Source organism: Myripristis murdjan, chromosome 3 (genome assembly GCF_902150065.1).
Source record: "Myripristis murdjan chromosome 3, fMyrMur1.1, whole genome shotgun sequence".
Lineage (NCBI taxonomy): Eukaryota > Metazoa > Chordata > Actinopteri > Holocentriformes > Holocentridae > Myripristis > Myripristis murdjan.
Window position 1 is genome coordinate 22314388 of NC_043982.1, and position 25584 is coordinate 22339971.

General features: G+C 41.3%; 1 protein-coding gene across 1 annotated transcript in view; it reads right to left on the reverse strand.

Annotated features, from left to right (window-relative positions):
• hcn4 (hyperpolarization activated cyclic nucleotide-gated potassium channel 4) overlaps window positions 1–25584 on the reverse strand; it is a 97455-nt gene that overhangs the window by 51824 nt on the left and 20047 nt on the right. Inside the window, exon 2 of the mRNA XM_030048733.1 lies at window positions 16459–16882. Coding sequence (XP_029904593.1) covers window positions 16459–16882 — 424 coding nt within the window. The remainder of the gene's footprint in view (window positions 1–16458; window positions 16883–25584) is intronic.

Genomic DNA, 25584 nt, shown 5'->3' on the forward strand with positions numbered 1-25584 from the left:
TTGCACTAGTTGAGTTTTAACATGAAGAGCTAAATCTCTACAGAAGCTGTTTTTAATAGCAATGCTGCATCTTTCATTAATAGTAACCATCAAATTGAATACTTTTTTTTTTTTTGAAAGGAGACAACTACAAATGACTTTGATTGTTGCTGGAGGAGTGTCTGACAGTAATTTTGCAGCCTCAGTCCCTTGACGGGATTGACAGTATCGTAAAAGATGAAAAAAAAATGTACAGTAGTACATTTTACAATAACAATAATGCAATATTAAATCAAATCACTTCTAATATATATATATATGCTGTTATGGCAAAGTTGTTACTTATATTACCACTGCAATATTGCAATGAAATTTCTAGCAATTGTAAACATGAGCTGAATTTTATTTATCTATCAAAAAATAATACATACAGCAAAAAAACAAAAGAAAAACACACATGCACAATTTAAAATGATTTGATAAGCAACAGCCAGCTTTGGTTGATTTTTAATGGAAATTTCTATCTTACCTTGCTATTTTATAGGTGGAAAAAAAAATTCTGACAGATGGCCTGTGGGCTAGGATGTGTGTGTGTATGGTTGTTTGTTTGTTTGTTTGTTCTTCCTTTTCATGGAAATCCTAGAGTACAGGAGGTCCTTCATCCCAACAGCTACAAGACTGTATAATGCCTCAGCTGAGGGCAGGGGCTCCTGACTAGGGCCCAACACCGGCACTGGGCACTTTAACATGGACTTTATTATTTATTATTCTGCACTACACACACTTTTTAAACAACATTAGTGCTCACATTTTTATCTCTTTTTTACTATTTTAAGAATTTTAAATTAGTTGTTGGTTATTATCTGTTTGTCTTTTGGTGTGTATGTATCTACTGCCGCTTTTCCAACAAGCACCAACTCGGCTCTACTCGGTTTCTAAGCTTTTCCATTACGTGGTAGTACCTGGTACCATGTCTACTATTTTAGTACCTACTCGGCCGGGGTTCCAAGTGAGATGAGTCGAACCGAAATGTGACGTAAACAGAGTGCAGGCCACTGATTGGACAGGGAGTGACGACACATGAGAGCGACTCCTTCGCGAAAATCAAACCCGGCATTTTTAAAAGATAACGGCAACAGCAACTGTGTGCATTGATCATCACTGAAGTTGGAAAAATTGGAAAATGGCAAGCAAAATTGGAAAATGGCAAGCAAACCGGTACCGTGGTCAAATGAAGAAGTGGAGACTTTTCTGTGCTTGGCGGTGTGGCCGCCTTGCTATGACGACTCCAGCGACAGCGAGGTGGTACTCAATTGTAATGGAAAACCACCTAAATCGAGGCAAGAGTAGAGTCGAGCTGAGTCGAGCCAAGTAGGTACTCATGGAAAAGCGCCATATGTGTATTTATGAATGTGTGAATGTATGTATGGACTGTGAGCTGCGAGATACCTGAATTTCCCAATGGGATCAATAAAGTATCTATCTATCATATTTTTGTACATGTGTCTGTATTATGTGAATGCTGCACTGTTGTGTTTTTGATCTGGACACAATTTCCCCACAGGTGGCAATAAAAATAATCAACCAAATCAATTGATGACACAAGTCAGTGTTTTTTTAAATCATCTGATATAATGGTAGATTCTGTAAGTAGGCTGTTGGGCCGGGGTTATACATTTCTCAGTATAAATACCTCAACCAAAATGTCACGCTCATGCCCACTGTCATGGTGGACGAAGAACACGTGGAGAATGAGAAGTAGGGCTGGGAGTGGACCACAGGGAACACCCTTCCATCATCTGTCTAAACAGGCCTGGAGGGCTCGGATCACAAAAACCCCACTCTCTCTCTCCGCTCGCTACTGAGACGTGCTATTGGGTTTGTGCAGGATTACACATTTCTGCGTAATAGTTTTTAAGTGAGCCCACTGTGGCTATTCATATCACACAAGGTGCATTCAGAGTGTTGAGGACCTGTCACTGTTACTGGCAAGCCTCATTGTGCACTCAATAATAGCCCATTAAATCTTTTATTCCTGCCTTTCTTATCTCTGAAGGAGCAGTCCTTGGCCAAGGTGATGGGTCAGTGAGTGGGGGGCTCTGATTAGTTGATTTACCTTATTTATATATTTTGCTCAGATTTAATGGGTGAAAATGAAAGGTGCTGTTCTCCATCTGTGGCCTCATGAGGCGGAAACGTGACTGACTCCTATCAAAGCACCTGGGGTTTTTACTGACGTATCAGATTGTTTCTTCGTGACTATACAGCACACAGCCACTTGGGCAGGCAAAGCCATAAATCTTAACAGTTCTAGATGCCAATATGAATAGAGACAGACCCTCTGCCACCTTGCAATACAGAAACACACATGGTATGGCTCCCAACACCTGAAATCACTCTACTACACAGCAATGGTTGAGTCATCTTCCCACGAATGTCTTGCAGCTTTGTTTTTATAACCCCCCCCTCAGTAAGGGCCTCCGCGCTTGTCTCAAAAATGCATCTCCACGCATGCTAAAAGCAACGTTTACTAGGTCGGCCAGCCGGGACGGTGATGTTTCAGACATCAGGCACGATGAGAGGGAGCCCTCAGAGCTTAGTCATTAGTGCATTGCTTTGAATCTGATTTAATAACAGGCTGACTAATCTCATCCAAGTCACTGGCTCGTCAACAGGAGACAACTCCAATGAGGGGAATATCCGGTCACGCTCTTATTTTTATCCCAATCAAATGTGACAAGAGGAGGCTGACAAGAGGGGGACAGGGGAGACAGCACAACAGCAGCCTGCTGTGTGTGTGTGTGTGTGTGTGTGTGTGTGTGTGATGAATATCTGCACATCATTTTGAACGTCATTATGCATGGAAGTGTTATCACTGGCATGTAGCTGCAGCCACCACAACTGCTTTGTTTGTAAACAGCATTCCCACAACATGGTAGCTGCAATAGCACCCTTAAGTCTGAAGCATCACACAAGAGAGGAAATGGAAGCAATCGGAGCTAATTTATGACAAGTAGCTATGATAAAAAATGATACAGGCAAGGGATTTGTGAGTTGAACCGTGAATCATTGCATTGGTGTCTAATAATGGCATTAGTTTTGAAGAAGCGAAGATAATGAAACAAGCAGTGTTACAGTGTGATTGCATTTTAACAGATTTCACCATATGTTGTTTTTTTGTTCTTTTATTTCAAACTATGAGCATGTGTGCACACAAAATCTTGGCCACACCAAGCAACACGTCACTGATTTTTCTCTCTGTGCGGAACCATTTCTGTACCATTGCCAGACATCCATCCCATTTTAGTTGCTCCCATTTCATCACCTTTTCGGCCCAGCGCAACCTGAACGAGTGCTATGTCATGCAGCAGACTATTTTGGACAGAGAAAGAAAAGCTACAATTGAAAATCACATAATTACAGATAGGTTTATAAAATCAGAAAGACGTTTGACTATATATTGTATTTTAGCATAGTATGAAACATACATGCAGCCGAGTTTATTTGCCAACATTTCATAGGCTGTAGCGCAGTCGTTTTTTTTCACATAGCATGAAGACAGTAATGTTAGTTCCATGTGAAAGTAGAGATCTCATGAGCACCAAGCATGTCATGCTATATTATTGTGAAGGGGACTATGTATTTCCTCCAAATTAAGATATCATTTAATCATCCTATTTTATAAACATGCTTGTCCTGAGCAGAACAAGGACACTCTTCATGCTTCTTTATTCAAACCTGTCCTTGATAATATGCTGAGTAAGATTGTAAGTATTCAATTTGAAGAGATGTCCCTTTCAGAAGGTTAGATTATTGATGCATTAACCTATAAAAAGTAATTTATTGTTGGTGGTGGTTCAGGTAGTGTTATATCTAACAAGTCATAGACTGTGTGGGCAGTTTAAATCTCTAAAATACATTATTGTTTGACAAGGTTGGGCAAATTCAACATGTCATACATTGTTTGATGCCAATTTAAAAAGTGTGGCAGTTTTACCTGTGTCAAAGATCGCTTTATCTGTTGAAACTAAGGGTGTTTTCACACATACAGTGTTTAGGTCGACCTAACTGTCTAGGCCGGCCCAATTGGTGCGGTGCGGGTAGTGTGAACACAACTAGCCGCACCCGAGGTCGACCTAAACAGCCGTACCAGCTGGAAGGGGTGGTCTCGGAGTGGCGCACCAAGCCCTTTAGTGCGGTGTGAACGCGCAGCGAACCCAGGGTCGGCCCAAGCCTCGTTTACTCCACAAGTTTGGGCTACGTAGGCTCCCGTAGTTAGCTGGGCTGGGGTAGAGGACATTGTTATATTACACGCAGCCGTGCCTCGTTTTCAAAGTCGAACATTATAACTTCCTGACACTGAACGATTGCCAAAAGCAGTAACGTTAGGCAGTGGCGGTTCTGCCTATGTTGCCCTAGGCGAAATTACTGGCTTGCGCCCTTTCATGTTACTACTCCAACCCCCTCCCATGGCTGGCTCGTCTGATGCCGGCCCGTGCCTCGGCCAAGCTTTTGTCCATATAAAAAGTATTTTTTCCAAAAAAGGGTCTTGAAAAAGAGGGGTCGTCTTAAAATCAGGGTCGTCTTTTATGCGGGTCCATACAGTAGTCTACAAAACTGGCGATTTTTTTTTTCCTCATGCGGCCCCAAGTAGATAGACGTTAGGCACATCAGACGGTGTTGCTGTTGAGTCTCCATCGTTCACGTGTGTTCTGTTTAGGCTACATCTTGAGGCTTCATTTCAACCTTCTTTTCTGGATGGAATGGTGATACACATGTCATTTCCGTCTGGTTGCCATGGATACATGACGCTCCATTCTGTAGAATGGTTGACTTGGTACGGCGATAAAAAGCATATGTGAAACTGAGTCGCTCCAGTTGAAAATTGATACATTGTATATTGGGTCGACGCAAATATGTCACTGGGCCGACCCAAATATGTGTGAAAACACCCTAATATAAAAAACTATAGCCTACTGTGATTCCTAATGGTCCTCTTGTGAACGTGGTGCTCATTTATCTGCCTGAGTAAATGAATTAAAGCGAGAGTTACCTGAAATAGTGACTATTCAGCTTATGTTGCCACGCTATGCAGAAAAAAAAAAAAAACACTGGTCAAGACACTGATTTCTGCGCCACCTCAAAGTAAACATTGGTCCCAGCCTGGCTGTCTGACTGACTGTCCGGCCACAGCCCAGCCAGGCTGAGACATCAACAACCATGCGCGCGGGAACTACTTTTTGCCAGGGGGTGCTGCGTATGGTGGTGGTGGTGGTGGTGGGGGGGGGGGGGGGGGGGGGGATGCCGACTGATGGTGCCGCCTGATGTGTCTCGGTGTGATTGCCCCTCTGCAGTTTTACATGTTTTTCGTTTTCCTTGCATTAGGTGCAGTAGATTAATACACGTTTTACTTTCTCCCCCTGTCCACACCCTAAGTGACTGCCACAATCAAGTCATTTTCAAAAGAAAATGACTTTGAAATGTGGTAAAATTAATTTGACATTTATTCCACCCCTCCTCAGCAGGGGGTGCTGCAGCACCCTCAGCACCACCCTTCCCGCGCCCTTGTCAACAACTGCGACGTATCTATCTAGTTCTTATTGCCTAACAAGATTTGACTCCAACAAGAGTCTTTGAAAGTCAGTAACTGCAATAACATGGAGGTTTAGGGGCTGCATTTCCTTCAGTAATACATTTCAACAGGGCTGGGTGGGCTTTAGTTCCCCTTAGGTTAACAATATTGTTGTGACTCACCTATCAAACAAAGAGGAAAATATTCCACTTGTTGGATCTGAAATAGCTATGGCTCCAGACTCCAAATCTGATGCCGTTAGTTCCACATCTTTGAAGAGCTTTGATAGCTAACCCTCACTTCTTATGGAACATTGGTAAAATAATCCTCAGAAAAATGGCAGATAAATCCAGGAACAGCTCAAAATGTGCATGCCGTGCTAATAAACTAACAACTGTTACTACTGTTTGTTGAGCCTAGTGGAGGATAGCAGGTGCATTTAAAACGTCACTCAAAAGGAGGGAATAAAAACTGAGGTCATGTTCTGACTGAATCACCCACACTATTACATGTAAAAGTGCCTTTTAATTGCTCTGACTGAAAACTGATTGTTTTACTAAGGAAAAATAAACCTATAGGACTCTGCATAGAAAGGACTTCACATTCTCACAATTTTGTGTTTTTCCCTCCACCCATTGATGACAATAAGAAACGTTTTAATGAAAAATTACACATTTTAGTCTACCATCCCTTTAAATAACATTCCAGACTGCAACTTTTATGCCAAAACTAGGAAAGACCTGTTTTCTGAAGTAGTTTGAGTTTTATTACATCTGGTTATGTATAAGTATGTGTGTATACATGTGTTTTTTAGTATATAAAAGTATTCTGAGAATTATTTTAGCATAGCTAATTTTGGTGAAAACATTATTTGTTCAGAAAATGGCTGTGTAAATTTGTGATAGCCATGGTATATGCCAATATATTTTGATAATACTGGTTTCAACGATTGCAAATTACTTATGGTCTCAGTGCCGTTTCAAATGTTCTTTCTAATAAGAAGAATGAAACTCTGGGAGAAACAATGAAGCCTTATCAATGTTTTTCTACGTTGGCATTGGCATTAGCCTTCAAAAATCCATATCAGTGAACCCTTCTACGAATGATGACAATTCAGGAAAAAAAAAAAAAAAAAAAAAAAAAAACACAGTCTTGTTTTGACCCCTTTTTTCCCCCTAACACAGCTGCATACATTTACACAGCCTGGAACCTTCCCAGTACAACTGCTGTCATCTACTGCTGGCCTCGGAGACGCCCCACTGGAGCAGATGGTGGTCAAGCATCTCGGTCAAGGACATTTCAACCATCTTCTGGTCTCACGCCCACATCTCTAACCTCTGGGCAAACACCACCCCCTTTAAGATATCCAGTGAAGAGCCAGGCATGACTGTGAGTTTGCTATACGGAAGACAAACAATGGGTATGCACTCACATACACAAACATTCACACAGACACATACAGTACGCACATAATACACACATTTTTAGATAGAGGGAGATGTATGGTTGGCTCTGTGTTGCTGTCAATGTCACTTCACTGCCTTAAGAGAGAGGCATTTCATTTCTACTCCACATGAGAAGAGAGCACATGTAAGTTTCATGTAAAGAGGCATTTCTCCTACTCTATTATGTGTTTGAGCTCTATTCACATCTCTACCTTCTCTATCCCTGGACTGGGCATGAGTTGACTGGATTTCAACAAAATGTCTTCCTACAGTTGATGCACAAGAATTTATTACAATCTGTTGTCTTGATTTGTATCCCAAAATAGCTTTATGAGTGCATGAAATTTGTTCACAACAGTATCTCTGTGAAGTTTTAAACTATGAGATCATGCAATATATACACTGTTTTTGTACACCTCATACACACAGTGTACACCTCTGCTTGACATCATTTTATAAAGAAAAAAATCTAACTACCCGTAACTCTGATCAAACAATTTTTGTGCAAGACTATTTATGATGATTCTATCTGGGCAAAATAAATAATGCCATGGTGAAGTGTTCCTTTAACTGCTCCGGACATCATATCTTACACAGGTCAGACAACAATTTTTCATTTGTAAAATTCTAAAGCAACAGTATCACTTCTTCAGTGGCTTTATTCCAGTGTAACAACTTGTTTATTAAGCTATGGAAAGGTAATGTAAGCACACAATATTACTGTGGCAGTACTTAATGGAAATCTCCCTTACACATGAGGCTCTTACAACAAAATGTATAGATAAAGGGAGTAAAATTGTCATTTTGAATGTAAATCAATTGTCAGCAGTACATTACCAATTTCGATGCATCAGCACTGCCACAGTATTGTTGCGTACTTATGATTTCTCTTCACAAATGAAGGAACAGGGGATTACACTAGCATAAAGTCAGTGTAAGGTAAAGTATTCAAATGGGAATGAGAGATATACACACTTCTGAAGTGTAGCTGTCAGTGGGAAAAGTCAAAAAGTCACTCAGGTGGTGAGATCTCAGCGACAAGTTATTCTGCAGTGACAGATGACATTTCTGTGAGGTTGCATCTGGAGTGCTCTGGCACTGAGGCAGAGCTGGCCTTTTACTCTGTCTGCCTAACCAGCTTTCATCAGCATGCCTCACACGCACACGCACACGCATCAAACATGTAAATGGCAGCTGGCTCCATGAGTGTAAATGTTCTCTCTGTCTCTCTGGTTTTTAGATGCTGCCGTTGTCAAAGTCCTTGCATGTTTCTTAGCATTTTATCTGTATGAACTTCTACTTCTCTCTGTCTAACTGCGTTTCTTTCTTCCTGAAATACAGTACTACTGTGGGGTGACAGGATTAAACACAGTGATCGTGAGCAGGTGTCATCACGATCAGGTTTTGGATGGAGAACAGCCAACAGGAATCCCAGTTCACCCTCTCTGAGGTTGCATTTATCAGTCAGGTAAATGTGTTTGGTGCAAAGAGACATGAAATGAAATACCATATGTCTCCATAACTGAAACATAATACATCAGTGATTAAAAAACAGAAATCAAATCAACAGAAATAGCATGATAAATTATAGCCTACATAAATAAAGTGTTTCCTCATGTGTCCTCATACCAGTTTAAATTTATCTAAATTGCATGTGACATCATTATTTTCTCAGTTAAATGGGGACTAAATTCAAGCAGATAGAGCAATCTAACAAATAGTGATTATTCGGGTAAGATAGCTTTTGTTGACTTTGTTGACTGTTAACACACGTTTAGCATCAATAGACCCAAGAACATTCAGTTCTTAGTTGGATTATCTGGACCAGTTAAGGCTTTGGCAAAATCGTACCTCACACTTTTCCTTCATTCCTTTCTTTTTTCTTTGCACAGAGGAATGAGAGCTTTTTTATCATCAGTGTTCCTCTCTATTGGGATGAAGTCTGGACTGATTTGTGTGTATCACTCCCTTCATTTTGGGCTCAGCCGTACAGAAGTAGGCATGCGCCGAGGCACGGGGTGGCACGGGGATTTTCCTCCAGTGATTCATTTGAACTTTTCCTCTCTCTGAAATGGCATCACAGGGGCTCTGTATGATTAATGTTGCCACACTCATATACACAGTTCTCCCCAATTGCCAGGGTTGTATCCGCCCATCTGCTGTTGGATGTGAATATTTGAAAACTAGTAACTTTCCAGAATGCTCCTGGGCAGGTCTTGGGACGCTGCGGTTTGATTGGCAATCAGCCAGATATTCAAACCTTTCCAATTGTCCGTGGAATGTCACGTACTCAGGTGAGAGAGCAGATCTGCATTTTTGACGACATGGTGAATACAGACCAGTTGACCACTTCAATAGAATTGTTCATCAGCATTCGTATGGCTATAATGTGAATCCAATTCCAAAGAAAAAAGTCAATTCTCGCACACACTTTTTCACCTCTGCGTTGATTTATTTCAGGGAGTTAGTCAACGTTTCAGTCACAAGAATCTTTCTCAAGACCTCATAACCGAAATGTCGACTAACTCCCTGAAATAAATCAATGCAAAGGTGAAAATGTGTGTGCGGAAAATTGGCTTTTTTCTTTAGAAAGAGACACAGCAAGTGGTGCGCGTGTTGAATTCTATTCATCTATGATGAATAGAATTTCCTTATTCCTGAATTAACCGGAATATTCACAATATTCCGGTTGCGCACGTGTCATGTAAACACGCACCGAACCCGATTAAGGTCATATTCCGGTTGGAGAGAATTCCGAATAAGCCCCCTGGAATATTCCTGTTCCAACCGGAATATTGGGGCATGTAACCACCTTAGTCGGAAAACTCCCCGAACCGGAATATTCAGTCACGACTGCGCATGCTCGACTCACAAGGACTTCTGTGGCGTCTTCGTTGCTATGGTTACCTGCAAGCGGGGAAAACGGCATGGCGAACAGCAGCAAGAGCCAGGAAACTGCAGTCCACCTTCAGCTAATGAAAGACTTAAATATCACGGCGTATATCGATGAGGGAAAACATAGAAATAGCGACAGAAGAAGAAGAAAAAGTAGAATAAGACGAGGAAGAAGACTTCTTCGTCTGTTTTTCCGGCAGACCAGACGCCTATACGCGTGCTGCTGCCCGCCGCGGCTGAGTGCCGCATTACGTCAGAGAGTGGAATACGCCGAAACACGGGGGCATGGCAAGTAAAGGGGCGCTCACACTGAAAGCGACAGAGGCGACTTGAGCGACGAGCTGCCATTCATTTTCAATGTACGCTGGCGACGAGGGGCGATTCGGGCGACAGCGGCGACGAGCGACGGGCGACGAGCGAATTGGGCGACGCGATGCGAGCGAAAAAAGTTGAGAAAATCTCAACTTTATGCAAATGAGGAGCGACGCGACCGAGGCGACGGCCAATAGCGAGCCGATCTGGACTCCCACAGCGGCAAAAGTTGACCGGAGTATGAGAGAGGAGGAGGACGGATGATGGAGGAGAAACTGATAACTGTGGTCTCAGGTTTTCCAGAGCTCTATGATTCAAGCTTGCTTATATACAGGGACAAAAACAAATATACAGGGACAAAAACAAAAAAACCTCCACACCTCCGATTTCTCACGCTGAAGTGCTCATTAAGAGCCTTTTTTTCTTGACTAAAAACGGTTCTGTTTATCTGTGATCTATCGGCTGGGCCACTATTACAAGAGGCCCAGCCAATCAGAAGAATCTTTTCGATAAATCAGGGACTTCCACTCATACCACCGGCATATTATCCAATGAAATGAATGAGTTAGAGGCTACTCACATTACAAAGTTTGTACCGCGCCCAAGCGTTCATGCACGAGCACATGCACGGTCACGCACGCAGCGCGAACGTGGATACGGTGTATCATGCAACTTTCCCCCTGCCTCCGCAAAATCGTTTAATGCGCGCAGTGCGATTACCAGCGAATGACCGCGTTGCGCAATCAATAATGAACCATGTTGTCTGTGTTGTCAGCTGTGCTGCTGCAACCGCATATAAACAAAAGTCGGTTTATAATGCATGGCGCACCTGTCAGATCCGGCAGACCTGGTGCCGACCGGCACCGCGCCGGCACCGCACCGTGCGCGGCCACACGGTCAGGTCAGGTCTTCCGGATCTGACAGGTGCCACTCCGGCTGTCAGCTGGACCTTTCTGAAGGAGGAAGTTACCTCCCAAACTTAAGGTAAATAAACTTCCCTATGTCTGATTACTATGGGGTGCCGAATGTAAAAATTCGGTCACCATTTTATAGACAACATATTTCCAACATTTAGCTCACTTTCCTCACATTTAGCTCATTTTTCTTTCATTTTTCTTTCATTTGAGACAAAAATTCATGTAAAACAGCATGTTCTATAATTGTTAAAAAAAATGTGTACATGTGAAAAATAAATATAAATCTAAATGCTAAATATAAATCTAAATGTTAAATGTAAATGTTAAATGTAAATCTAAATGTTAAATGTAAATGTTAAATGTAAATCTAAATGTTAAATGTAAATGTTAAATGTTAAATGTAAATGTAAATGTTAAATCTAAATGTAAATGTTAAATGTAAATGTAAATGTTAAATGTAAATCTAAATGTTAAATCTAAATGTAAATGTTAAATGTAAATGTAAATGTTAAATGTAAATCTAAATGTTAAATGTAAATGTAAATGTTAAATCAGTCGCCAAGTGTAAAGCTAAATATTTAGAAATTATGCAAATTGGGCAGGTCAGCGCCTGTCGTCCACGCCCCTGGCAGTAGCCTCAGATCATGTGGCCCCGCCCACACCACCGACTGCGGCTCAGTGGGTGAGGCGAGGTGAAGAGGCAGAGACATGGCCGGTTCACTCCCGACAGAGGAGCTCGAGAGGGCCGCTGTGCGGGCTGCACTTCAGGGGATAATTCCACGGGTGCACTCCACACCACAAACGGTAAGTGAAGCAGTTGAATTTTAACTTATTAACTAATTCTGGACGGAGTTCCTGTTAACTTAGTTAGCCGGCCGACAAGCTAACGTCACCGTTTGTCAGTGTGACTTGGATGCTAGCAAAGATTATGTGATCCACAGTAAAGATTAGCTATAGCTATGTTTGAAAAACGTAACCCCAGTTAACTACAACTTAGTGGTTACCAGTAGCAACAGTGACCATGTTTCATGTCTCTCTTTTTCAAGACCCTTTTTTGGAAAAATACTTTTTATATGGACACTCTGCAACATCAGCCCATGCTAGCTTTAAACTCAGTGCGGGGTATAGCTCTGTGGCAACTTTAAGCGCTTTTGCTGCATCACAGCCCTCGTAACGTTTCTCATTCACAAAATCGCACACCCTCCTAACCCTCCAGCTGGAGCGGCATGTCAGCTGGCCGCTACATTCAACGGGGTGGCGCACACCGGCCAGCCCACCTGATGCCGGCCGGTGCCTCGGTCGGCACCGTGCCCACCCGGTCAGGTCTGCCGGATATGACAGGTGCGCTGTGGATCACATAATCTTTGCTAGCATCCAAGTCACACTGACAAACGGTGACGTTAGCTTGTCGGCCGGCTAACTAAGTTAACAGGAACTCCGTCCAGAATTAGTTAATAAGTTAAAATTCAACTGCTTCACTTACCGTTTGTGGTGTGGAGTGCACCCGTGGAATTATCCCCTGAAGTGCAGCCCGCACAGCGGCCCTCTCGAGCTCCTCTGTCGGGAGTGAACCGGCCATGTCTCTGCCTCTTCACCTCGCCTCACCCACTGAGCCGCAGTCGGTGGTGTGGGCGGGGCCACATGATCTGAGGCTACTGCCAGGGGCGTGGACGACAGGCGCTGACCTGCCCAATTTGCATAATTTCTAAATATTTAGCTTTACACTTGGCGACTGATTTAACATTTACATTTACATTTAACATTTAGATTTACATTTAACATTTACATTTACATTTAACATTTAACATTTACATTTAGATTTACATTTAACATTTACATTTACATTTAACATTTAACATTTACATTTAACATTTAGATTTACATTTAACATTTACATTTACATTTAACATTTAGATTTATATTTATTTTTCACATGTACACATTTTTTTTTAACAATTATAGAACATGCTGTTTTACATGAATTTTTGTCTCAAATGAAAGAAAAATGAGCTAAATGTTGGAAATATGTTGTCTATAAAATGGTGACCGAATTTTTACATTCGGCACCCCATAGATTACAAGGTAGCCTACAAAAACGTCTTTTAGTTAAAAGGAAAAAGTCATGTATACAGCACCTACATATAGTCTATACTCCCGCTGACACACCTGCCCCGCCCCCTCCGTCGCTTCTATCGCTTCCATCGCGCCTGCAGAAAACTGCAGGCGACGCGAAGGAAGCGAATCGAGCGACCACAGGCGATTTTGTCGCTTTCAGTGTGAGCGCCCCTTAACATGTAAACGGAATATTCCAGTTGCCGCGGCGCAGTTACCTTAGCCAGAATATTGAGCCGAACCGGAATATGGTGTGCATGTAAACGTACTCTATAATGGGAATCTAAACCATGACATGGCAGATCCAAATTTATGAAAATGTTCTTTGAATTTATTTATGTATAATCGGTTCTGCTTTGCTTGATTTGGCTGTAAGTGCAAAAACCCTTGCTTGGGAAAAGATATGTTTGTGCCCGCAAAGTGAAACTGAATTGTCCAAAGCCTTTGGTATAGTAAGTGAATTCTGTTTTTAAGTGTGGATTTTCCCTGACTCAAGCCACACCAACATTATATTGGATATTTTGAGTAAACCGAAACTGAGAAATGTAGATAGAAATACTGACTAAAAAACATCTTCAATGGCAGTTACTGGCCCAGGAGGCAACTGTCAGCCTCTTTTATGTAACGGTACTGCAATAGCTGCTCAACAAGGTTACTATAATTTTGCATTTTTCATTAGTTTTCATTTTTATTTCGTTTTGACTTTTTTGTTTCAATTTCAGTTTAGTTTTAATTAGTTTCTTTAAAACAGGTTTGCTAGTTTCATTTAGTTTTTTATGTTTTGAAAGTGCTCAGTTAAGTTTTTATTAGTTTGAGTGTTAGTTTCAGTCTTTTTTTGTAAAATGGGATATTTGTCGGGGCGAGCTTCAAAAAAGTCACACAAAGTATTGCGTAATCGAAATTAAAACATTATACCATTTTAAGAAGTGTGTTCACTTGGTACAGGTGAACAATCAATTAAATTGACAGAGATGAAAACTGAACAAATTTTCTCTCTAATTTTAGCTAATTTTAGTTAGTTTTATAAACACACAACAGTACTTCAGTTAATTATCATTTATTTTGTAAACCCTTGTTTTTATTTTTATTTCAGTTAATGAAAATGTTTTTTCACACCCAGTTTTTGTTATTTTGTTTTTGTTAATGACAATAACCTTGCTGCTTGATGCTTTTTTCCCCATATGAAAATATTACTCGCTATACACACTGTAACACAAAACTGAACTCTGAATTGAGCAGTAGCCATTACATCACAGGATGCCTGAGAAGAGTGAAAACTTGCGAAACATTTCCCATTAACTCCTTTCAGGGATGGAGCAATAAAGCAGATGTAGTGTGCTGTTGTGTTTATGGTGAAAGATAGGATGCATGCGTTGGCTGCATCTGGAGGTATAAGACCCATCTGCTAAATGGCTGCTTGGCCGGGAGGTGAAGAGTCTGACTGCTGACTGAATGCTGCTGCTTTGATCCCCGACACCAACAACAGGGCGTTCAGCGGCTGTGAGCTGGTGGCTGCAGGGTTGCCGGTGTTACAGCTCAATTATATCCTCAACACGCTCTCCACCAAGGTGCTAGACTCTAAACTGTGTGTGTTTTCAGAGACGATATGTGGGAAGACAAATAACAATTTGTTATGGAGCATTCAGCTTCCAAGCAACTATGTGAATAAACACTCCAGCTTGACTCAGGTTTTGCCTTTATTGAGATTGCTCATTCATCTTGTTTGTAAATGAATGAAAAATTTCTGCCAAGAGGAGGGCACGCATTTTTCATCATGCCTTAGTTTACTTTCCCGACAAACACAAGATTAAATAGGACAGAGATGAAAATAAAGAAAGTTAATACTGTAAACGGAGAAAACTGCCATTATGGAATGGAAATTTGGGGTTATAAGGTTACAGATTAATGTTACAGTCTCTTCCTCCTTGTCACTCATCCACACACACACACACACACAATTTTGAGAACAAATTTAGCAGTATTCATTGATGTAAATTGTATGATGTTTTCTTGACTCAGAAAACAGACAGTGCATGTTTTTAATCCACGTGGAAATGCCAGTGTGTTGTTATTTAATTAACTGTTAAAAAAATAATACTACCATTTTATTTCAGGATGTGAAAATGAGCAGGTTTGTATAGATCTGTGGAGAAAGCATGTCTACAGCTCAATGGTTCCTACATGACACTACAGATTTCCTCAATTGTTGGCCAATATTAAAATGTATAGTTTGTTTTCAGCCTTTAAATTGTGTAGATGTGCCATTTCAGGCCTCCAAAACAAATTTCACCATATGCTACTAATGTATTGTACTTTGGAAAAACTGTACATTGCCTATACGTGACTTTGTAGGTAGCTATGCCTTAAGGCATGTATACACTGCAAAAATCCCCACAAGTATGTGTGAAAGAGAACAATTAATATTTATTGATTAGTATAAAATCACAGTCTTTCCATTGCAAGTCAGTTAAGGATCATTTTGATCATTTGAAGGAAGTTTAAATGTTGGAGTTACAACCTACACTTTGTGTAAACCTACTTTGTGTAAACTGACAAATCATACTGTCCCTTAAAATACTTCTTGTTGGCTTGCTGAGGCCCTGGTGCTACACTTTTACCTCTGAGCCTAAACAACAAGATCCACCCAGTGAAGGTGATGGGAACATTTCTAATTATTGCTGCGATTATAATCATGCTTGTATTGCAGCAATGCCTCTCTGGGCACTGTGGCCCCACCGCTAGCTAGACGGGCACACACAGAGAAATGCAAATCAACACTGCAGTTTCATCAGCTTATTGGTGACTGGGGTACAACGAAAAGCCTCTTCATTTCTCCTTCAAGAGTGCACATAATCAGAGGCGGCATCCGTCCATATTTCCTTCCCCAGGGGAAAGGGGAAGGTACAGAGCTCTGCAAACATACTCATCACAGCTCCTTGGGATGGAAAAACCATGTGGACTGTAACCATGTGGACTCTAGGTAGTGAAGCCCTATCTGTTTGACATCATCACACTTAAAGCATATTCTTGTGGCTGTCTATCAAAGTATTTTTTTTCTGTCTTTCCATCTCTGTTTCTCTACTATATTAGGTGAAACCATAAGGAACAGAATACATCATGAACAGCATGGGCAGCACACAACACATTCATTCATTCATTCACACACACACACACACACACACACACACGCACACACACACACACACACACACACACACTGCCCTACCTCTTCCCACTGGTGGATGTAGCGAATGAGCCTGGAGAGGCGCAAGAGTCGGAGCAAGCTGAGGATCTTGGTGAAGCGTACAATCCGCAGGGCGCGAGCTGTCTTGTAGAAGTCCGAGTCGATGCGCGTCTCCACAATGAGGAAGATGTAGTCCACGGGGATGGAGGAGATGAAGTCCACCACAAACCAGCTGCGTAGATACTTGATCTTAATCTGCTGCGGATCTAGGATGATTTCTGTGTTGTCCTCCTTGACAATACCCGTCCTGAAGTTGAGAACCAGGTCCATGAGGAAGAACGTGTCGGACACCACGTTGAACACAATCCAAGGGGGCGTGTGTTCGTCCTTGAAGAATGTGATGCCCACGGGGATGATGATCAGGTTGCCCACCATCAGCAGCAGCATGGTCAAGTCCCAGTAGAACCTAGACACAACGAGAGGGTGAGGTGGGGTGGGGAGAGATAAAGTAGAGGTGGAGAAGAGAAGGCTAAGGTCACAGAATAATACAGTCCTCTCGGTAGTAAACTACAAGGTGTGCAGTCGGTGAAATGCTAGTCGATGAAGTTTTCTCTGCATCGTCATAACCACACACAAATTAGAAGAAACATATTCCTAGACAGAGGGAATACGTTTTTCCCAGGGTTTCCAGGCAGATAATGTGCATTTTCAGTGTTGGAATGGTGGTGGTTTACTCTTGTTTGATTACAAAATATTCATGGTAACTTTTTTGTTTGTTTATTTTTGTAATTATTACAGTTAAGGACCCAGGTATAAAAAAATATACTCCCTGGATTATTCAGAAACATGTTGGAGGAAAGCCCTGTGATGGACAAGTGACCTGTTCAGGGTGTTTCCCTGCCTTACTCCCAATGCATGCAGCAGAAATTAATGGCAACATTTCTACACCTCAAGATATCTGAATGAAAATGGGTTCTCTGGGTACCCATGGGGCTCCCCATTGCAGATATACAGATGTTTTATTTCAGCTGGCGGTGTGTCACTCCGGTTTAACGTCAGCTCCGATTAATGTGGCTAAGCAGCAAAAGTAACAGTAGGCCTAAACAGTCACATTAAGGCTGAACAGAGTTATATAATTTCAACCCCACCTTTCAGGGGCTTTTGCTAATCACCTTTTCAGGCTGTTATCAATTTACCTCTGAAATAAAGACGACAGTTTTCACAGATGTGTTGCTTTATTAAATGTTCACTTCAGTGTACAGATGCAAACAAATTGACAAATTAATTCAATCAATGGCCTAGGCAACTCATAAAGACTAAACAAATTAATAACGATTAATAGGCTAATTAATAACTTATAACATTAACACATTAATAACAAGAAAAAAGCTATAGCCGCACATCTCCGTGGAAAATCTTACAGGTACTGTCCGTGGTGCTGACTCCGCATTTCATTCTCTATTGTAGAAATTAAAGCTCCATAAAATTCACGGAGGATCTTGTTCAGCTCTTCTTTCTTTACGGGTGAGAAATCAGCTGTTTGCCCGGTGTTTTTCAGGTCGTCTTGTAGACATTTGACGGCCCAAGACGTTGACCGGGCCGTACCGGCTTCATTTCCTGACCTCTCCAGCTGATCCAGCTCTTCACTCGTCACTCTCGCGTATCTCTCCTTTTTCTCTTCTGCCTCGTCTTCCCCGTTCAGCCGTTTATCCAAACTTAGGTCGCAAAATAAATCAAAATTGGCAACAAAACGGTCCAATATGCAGACTAACAAAGTTGACAGCAGCTTTTGATGCGGGTTTTCAGTGAAACGTTTCTTGTTGCCATGGAAACCACACAGACTCGGGCAATAACATTGCCGGCGGAGTAATATTTTCAGTGAAGAGGTTTTTTAAGCATTATTACACGAGAGGGTGTGCTTGACCGTTATTATTGTCACGACAGTGATGCGGCCAGGAACGAGCTATTCTCTCCAGTCTCTGACAAGTTACAACAGGAGTCCGTTTCACGAAGCAGGTTCAACAAACTCCGAGTCTTACCCCGAACTCTGAGTTGATCTACTCTGAGATAGGAAACTCTGAGTTTTCGGTTCCAGAACAGCTGATTTGAGTTAGTTTGATCAACTCGGAGTAGTTTCACCTTGAGTTAAGCGTGTGCACCACAGCTATAAAAAGCTATAAAAAGACAGCGCCCCTAGTTGACGAGTCACTATGGCAACGGGGAAAAGTCGGGCTGCGTTTTTCACCCCAGTTGAACTGGGAATCTTAATGCATTCATACAGCGAGTTAGAACGTTTGTTCGGTTTTTTGTTTGTTTGTTTTAGTTTTTTTTTTTGGTTTGTTTGTTTTTTTGTTTTTTTTTTAAATGCAACACCGCTGCAGCGGCAAAGGAGAGGGAGACGGTGTGGGAGAACATTGCTGCTCGGGTCAATGCGTAAGTTTAAATGTAGTCCGTTGCAATCACAATAATATTACAGGGGAAACTGCTTGAATAGTAGCCTATTCATTTATTTCATTTAGGTACAATCCCGCGGGGAGCTTAAGATGAAATATAAAAACATTGTTCAAACAGGTAAGACCTCGGCATAATCTCATGCGCGGTATTATAACCATCTCTCGACGAATATTTAATTCTCTGCGCAGTAACACTGCACCTTCATCCACGGGATCGTTGTGGAAAGGACATGCCATGTTCGTGAAAAAAAAGTCGCCACCTAACTACTAACGGACTTCTAATAAAGGCCTACTGACTGTTTTTTAATTATTATTATTATTTTAAAATAACAGACGGCAGAACTAAGGTTTCATGAGAAAAACCTGATCCCGACCAAGTTAGTTTCGTGTCTGTTACTGCGGTAACTGACCGAGAGCTTAAGTTACTTCCCTCTGGGAAACAGGCTAGAGTTACCTCTCTTGTTCTGGTTTAAGTTATGTCCCTTTGTGAAACGGAAAACTCAGAGTTTCCCTCATTTCAGGGTTAACAGACTCAGAGTTTTCACTAAACCTGCTTTCTGAAACGGACTCCAGCGGTGTATTCAGCGCAGACGTACCAGTATGTAACGTCAAGCTAACAGAAACGATAAAGTTCTGAACAACCAGTGTTGCCAACTCCTCAGTAAGGAAAGTAGCTATTGGCTGTCCTAAAAGTCGCTAGAAGTCGCCAAATGATTGTAATGGACGCTGTAGGAGATGAATAACGTCGTGGGAGAAACAAAAAGTGAGTAAAAAAACACCCTAAATATGTTTTAGAACTACAAACGGCGGCTTTGCGCATGCGCGATTCATCTGCTTCCTGGCCGCAGAGTGTTGGGTCTCCTCCCTACTCCTCTCCTGACTGCAGCTGCCTGCGACTGCCGTGCGCGGCTCGAGGCTGTGACCACCTGTGAGGACTCTGGCGCGGGGGAGGGGCTCGCGGCAGCACCCGCTGCTCGCTGAGAACAGGAACTGCAGAGCAACGACACGTGCTTTCATGTCAGTTTCCAAAATACCAGAAAGTCCCCAATAACACCAGGAAAAGTCGCTTGATTTGTCGCTAGTCGCTTTTAACAAAAAAAAAGTCGCCATGGGGAGTTGGAAAGTCGCCAGATTTAGCGAGAAAGTCGCCAAGTTGGCAACACTGAACAACCTGTTGCATTATGCAAGCGTTGCAAGTATGGAAGCCGAGAGGGCCATTCTCATCGCGATTGTAGCCGAAGAACCTCCTCCTCCTCCTTCTTCTTCTTCTTCTTCTTCTTCTTCTTCTTCTTCTTGGGTTTCATTGGCGGTTGGCAAACATTGAATAGTAGCATTACCGCCACCTACTGGTTTGGAGTGTGGATCAGTATGACTACCTCCCCATACAATTAAATAAAATAAATAAATAAAATAAAGTAAATAAAGTTATATCCTCCTAATTAAATCACTTCTTCTCAAAAACTCAAACATAAACTCATAACTCTTATTCCCTGACTGTTGTTGTAATATTGTCCTGATGTCAAATGGCATTTTATTGTCTTTAAGCTGTTTAATCCATTTTTGCCTGTTTACTTCATACCCCTGACAATGTATCATTACATGTTCTATGGTTTCATGTTGCCCACATTTCCCACATTCCCCTGTATTGTGTTTTCCCATTTTTGCTAATGTATTATTAAGTGCAGTATGTCCAAACCTAAGTCTTGATATTATTGTTTCCTCTCTTCGGTTCCGTCTTGTAGCTCTCATTCCTCCCACTTCCCTTTGTATTGTGTAAAACCAACGCCCTGTCCTGTCTTCCTCCCATTGCTTTTGCCATCTACTCCTCAATCTTTGTTTAATTATATTCTTGATTTCTGATTTACTAATATTAATTTCCAATTCAATATTTCTACTTTTTGTTGCTTCTTTCGCAGCCTTATCTGCCTCCTCATTCCCTTTCACCCCATCCGAAGAACCGTCTGAGCAGAACATTACTTTACATGGATCATTAACTATAGGGGTACTGCAATACATTCAATGTCCACTATGAAAAAAACAGTTGTTTAACATTGTTTCCAAGATTTGTACCATAGGCCTACACAAATGAGTTTTAAGTTGAATAAAAGTTGCCATATTTTGAGAAAAACAATAAACTATGCCTGATTTATCATCATACTTACCACATACATGGGCTTTTACCTCCTCAAATAATGGGCAACATTTTAAACATAGGCTGCACTAATATAGCGACTTGGAAGCCATAATGGAGCACTAGCGTTTTAAATCGCGGAGGCTTCAATACAGGCTGATGCTGATTGGATAACACCTGTGACACGCCCACAAACGGAGGAAAACTACCTCCGAGACATGTTGCTCTCTGTTACAAAACGTTACAACCAAAGACACCATTCAATGAGACAACGTCACACAACGTTATGTATCATAACGTCGTTGAATACACCCCAGATCCTTCCCTGAGGGGCAGGGGTGAACCCGCCCTCCTCTGTTTCTGATTGGCTAATACCAAGGCTCTGGCTGGCTTTATTGGTTTACAACAGCGTCAGTTTAATGCCTAACATGATTTCATTGGATAGTCAAAACTGTACCACAACAAAATGCACGTGCAACTTTTTTTTTTTTTTTTTTTTTTGGTCTTTCTTCCCCCCCCTCTTTTTCCAACTGATGGAAATCCATCTAGAGATGGAGAACTTTAATCCCTATTACTTAGTATTGGAGTGGCATAAATTGGGTATGACTGGAAAGCTGAGATTCTTGAGCCCAGTCATACATGTGATGACATTAGGCCCAATAATAGCCATTCATTATAGTGCAACCAATTTTTGAAACATGACGTCACTGTATAAAACGACTTAATATGACCTCTAGGATAATCACAGCCTCATGAAATGTTGCAACCACAAACTAGAGACCAAGGGCGTTCAGATGATGGTATGGTTTTACTAGGGTATATTGACTATAAGGGGGAGTTTATGAGCTATTTCAAGACAAAAGAGCTCACCATCCAATCAAAAAATGCAATTATTCAGTAAACCTTAAAGAAATTTTTCTGTGATGATCCTCAAGGTCTTGGTGTCCGAATGTGGTATTTTGGAGGGATTTTTGACCATTTCTATCAGTTCTCAAGTGGTCAAAAATAGTTCAGACATGCAGACATACACACACACACACACACACACACACACACACACACACACACTACACTGACATAATGCAGACTGCTTGAAGCTATTTGTGTTTTCACTGTAAATCACAACTCCTGCTTATGGTGCCTAGGCTACCATTCAAAAGATCAGTGAGGGTTAACTATTAATTACAAAGTGTTGTGTGACCTCGTCCATCTTCCAGGCCTCAGAGTTTGGGTATAAATTGCATTCTCTCCTGGCTTGGTAATTGAATCCAGATTGGTTCTCCTGTGTTAAGGATGATATATCCTGTGTGCTCCATGGATTGCATCACGAGGGATATTCTGCACTGTGGACTGGCCCCGCGAGCTTGGATGATTTAGTCAGCCAACTTTAGTCGGGCCATAAAGATCTGTCTCTAGACAAAACCAATTTCAAAGGAGGGCCATAAGATATAAGAAAGAAAGGATACTGCACACGTAGCCATGACGAAAGACCCATTTTCACTGCAAGCTAGCTATGCTACAGAAACAGATAGCTGCTATTTCACTATCTTGTTGCAGCCAAGGTCTATTGATTTGGTATGTGGCAGTAAACAACTTGTGGGTTCACAATGGATCAATGCTCTACAACATGCCCATCTGGTCAAAAAAAAAAAAAAAGAGTTCTGGTCCATTCAAGTCAATTCAAGTCAATTTAACTTATAAATATTAGCACTGACAGGGAACAAAGCATACAGGCATAAAGATAAGGCAGCCTTATTTTCCCAATTGTGCACAATCACTGATGTTACACATTTGATCATTAAAACTTGATAAGAGATATGATGTATAAGCCTTGATTCCAGCTGCATGATTTGATATTTAATGTTTTAAAGAAATCACAATTTTCACTAAATTTCTGTTTCAACATGGCCACACAATGTTACTGTTCATATAAAAAGGACTATGATGCAGTAAATACTCCAATACTAATGCAGGATAGATGCATAACAAGGGACTTCAATGATAGCCAGCACTGTATTCTCCAATTTCCTATTTGTCATGGTTGGCTCTCTGGATATGAGAGGTCTCATTGCCTCTGAGAGCACATTACTGTCTGTGGACAGTTTACATTCCTTTGGATAAATAAAATGTTACTGGAAAATTACACAGGCTGCTATCTAGCAGACACTTGAGCTGCACTCTACCAGGATTATAGTTTACAAGCGGTTCTCACACATACACACTCATGCATGCATGCATACATACATACATACACACACAGACACACATCTCTCAGTCTCTTCTCTGTTGCACACATTCATGCACATGCACACACACCGAGGAAACAGTGACAGTAATTGGAATTCTTCAAAGTAAAAGGGTATCCACTGTTTCAGCTTCTTGTCAAGTGGAGTTATATTTGGAAAGACATGCTGCCACCATGTTTGCTCATGTTAAGACTGAAAGCCCAAGAGGACAAGAAAAACTTCAAAGGAGGGAACACAGGGACAGGTAATGACATTTGTTCCTCGCTTTCCCATCTTACCTATACAAATACCAGGTAGCCTGCAGCTTACTTACAGGTTGGAGGGGTGCTCCCAGCTCCTGATGGCATCCAAGTGTGATGAATTAAGATAACGTGTTTCATTTAGTATATGTAACATCCTCGCCATTGTTTTGTTAATTCCATTCTGAGGACCCAGTCGCAATTTATATCCTTTGATTGCAAAGCCATTTATGGGTAGCATTTACAATGTGTCTTGTGCCACTTGACATTGTGATGAGAGAGACTATGTATTGCTTTGGATTTTGGATACTGCAGCACTATGATATGGCAAAAGCATTTTTCTTTTCTGTGTTTTAAATGCTGCATTACACTAAAGGGATGCACTTTCCCAAGCTTATTAAACAGTTCTAGTTCCATTATTTTCCTCTACCTGGTTATTATATCCACATTACTAATGACTGTTTATCAAAAACCCTTGTGCCTAAATATCTCATGAAAGCACCAATAGTCATTTTCACAACATAGTCACAATGTAAATTTTGGGATACTTGATTTTGTCCATATTGCCCAATACTCCGCACATATTCATAAAGTACTGTGACAAGAGAGCGGGTGGTTACCTTTACATACAGTATAAACACCACTTTTAATACACGTTATCCTGATGTTTGTTTTTTTCTGCTAGCTACTCAGAGAGTGTGTGTTTGGGAAGATGAACAGACATAAAAAGTACTTACAACTATGTGTAATATAAATGGAAGTTGAACACACAGGATTTTATCTTTTTGCACCAGAAAAAAAACTGAGAAGAGCCAGAATGCTGGGAGCCTGACAAAGAAGTCTGTCTTATAAGAAGATATAAAGATAAACCTAACAGTTAGATGATGCTGTATGAGAAACACAGAGAGGAGAGAGAGTGAAACAGAGAGAGAAGAAGGCAGAGGAGAACTCCTTCTCATTTGAGCAGAAAGAATATTAAGACAAGCTGCTCTTCAAGAACTCTAGACCTCAGTGTGGCAGAGCACAGCTACTGCTGGCACCTGTTAGAGCAAGACAGACTGGTGAAAGGCACAAGATCAACAGCAGCTGCCGTACCTTTCACTGTGCCAACACTGCTTTTTAAACATCAGGGAAGATAAACAGCATGCATTTCAATACAAAATGGATCATCAGGACTTATCCGGAAAGGAAGATTGTTTTGACTGACTCACTAAAATATTGGGGGACCAATAAGATTCTCAGTATGCAGAATTTCAAAGAACCCCATATGAATCCTCATGTATACTGTCTGTGTGCACATCTGTGTGTGCACGCATGGGTGCATATCATGTGCACATGTATGCATTGTGTGCATGCGCATGTGTATGCTTTCCTGTCTACATCTTCATGATTTCTCCTCCTCACTCTTGCAGTTGCCTCCTAATGGAGGTCAGTCTACCTAAACATAGCAGGGATCCATTTACTGTGTTTTATTATGCATTGGGACCCTGACATAGAAGAACATTGCTCTATAAATAAATTCGGGCAAGTGTGGGATTTTAGGCGGACATTGCACAGGCATAAAACAATCTGACATCACTGCGTATATTCCAAGTCGCAGACTTACAGAACAGTCTGCTATTTGTCTTTATGAAAACAAAATGCAATGTCCTTGCAGTGGTGATAAAATGCTGATATCCTCTGGTGTAGACCGGGGATCAAGAAAGATAGGATTTCATTTGTACAAGTGTTTTTTGATTTGATCCTAAATTTTATTACACACTGTTACAAATGATGAACAAGACTAGGTGTCTCTGGTGATGGCTGGGCCATTCTGAGCAGACCTCCAGGCATGTGCAACCTTCATACTGTTAAGTATCTTACACCCAGTGCATGATGGGATGCCTACAGCCCAGCACAACACATTGGTGAATATTATGTCAATTACATTTATACCATAGATCGTGGATTCCCAAACTTTTTTCACGCCAGGACCCACATTGGAGGTATGATTTTCCATGAGTATTGGCTTTTGCAACAAAATTTTGGGTTTGGATTTTCCATTTTCGTTTTTGGAGTATATAACAATTATGTTTTTAAACTGTATATCAGCTGCTCTC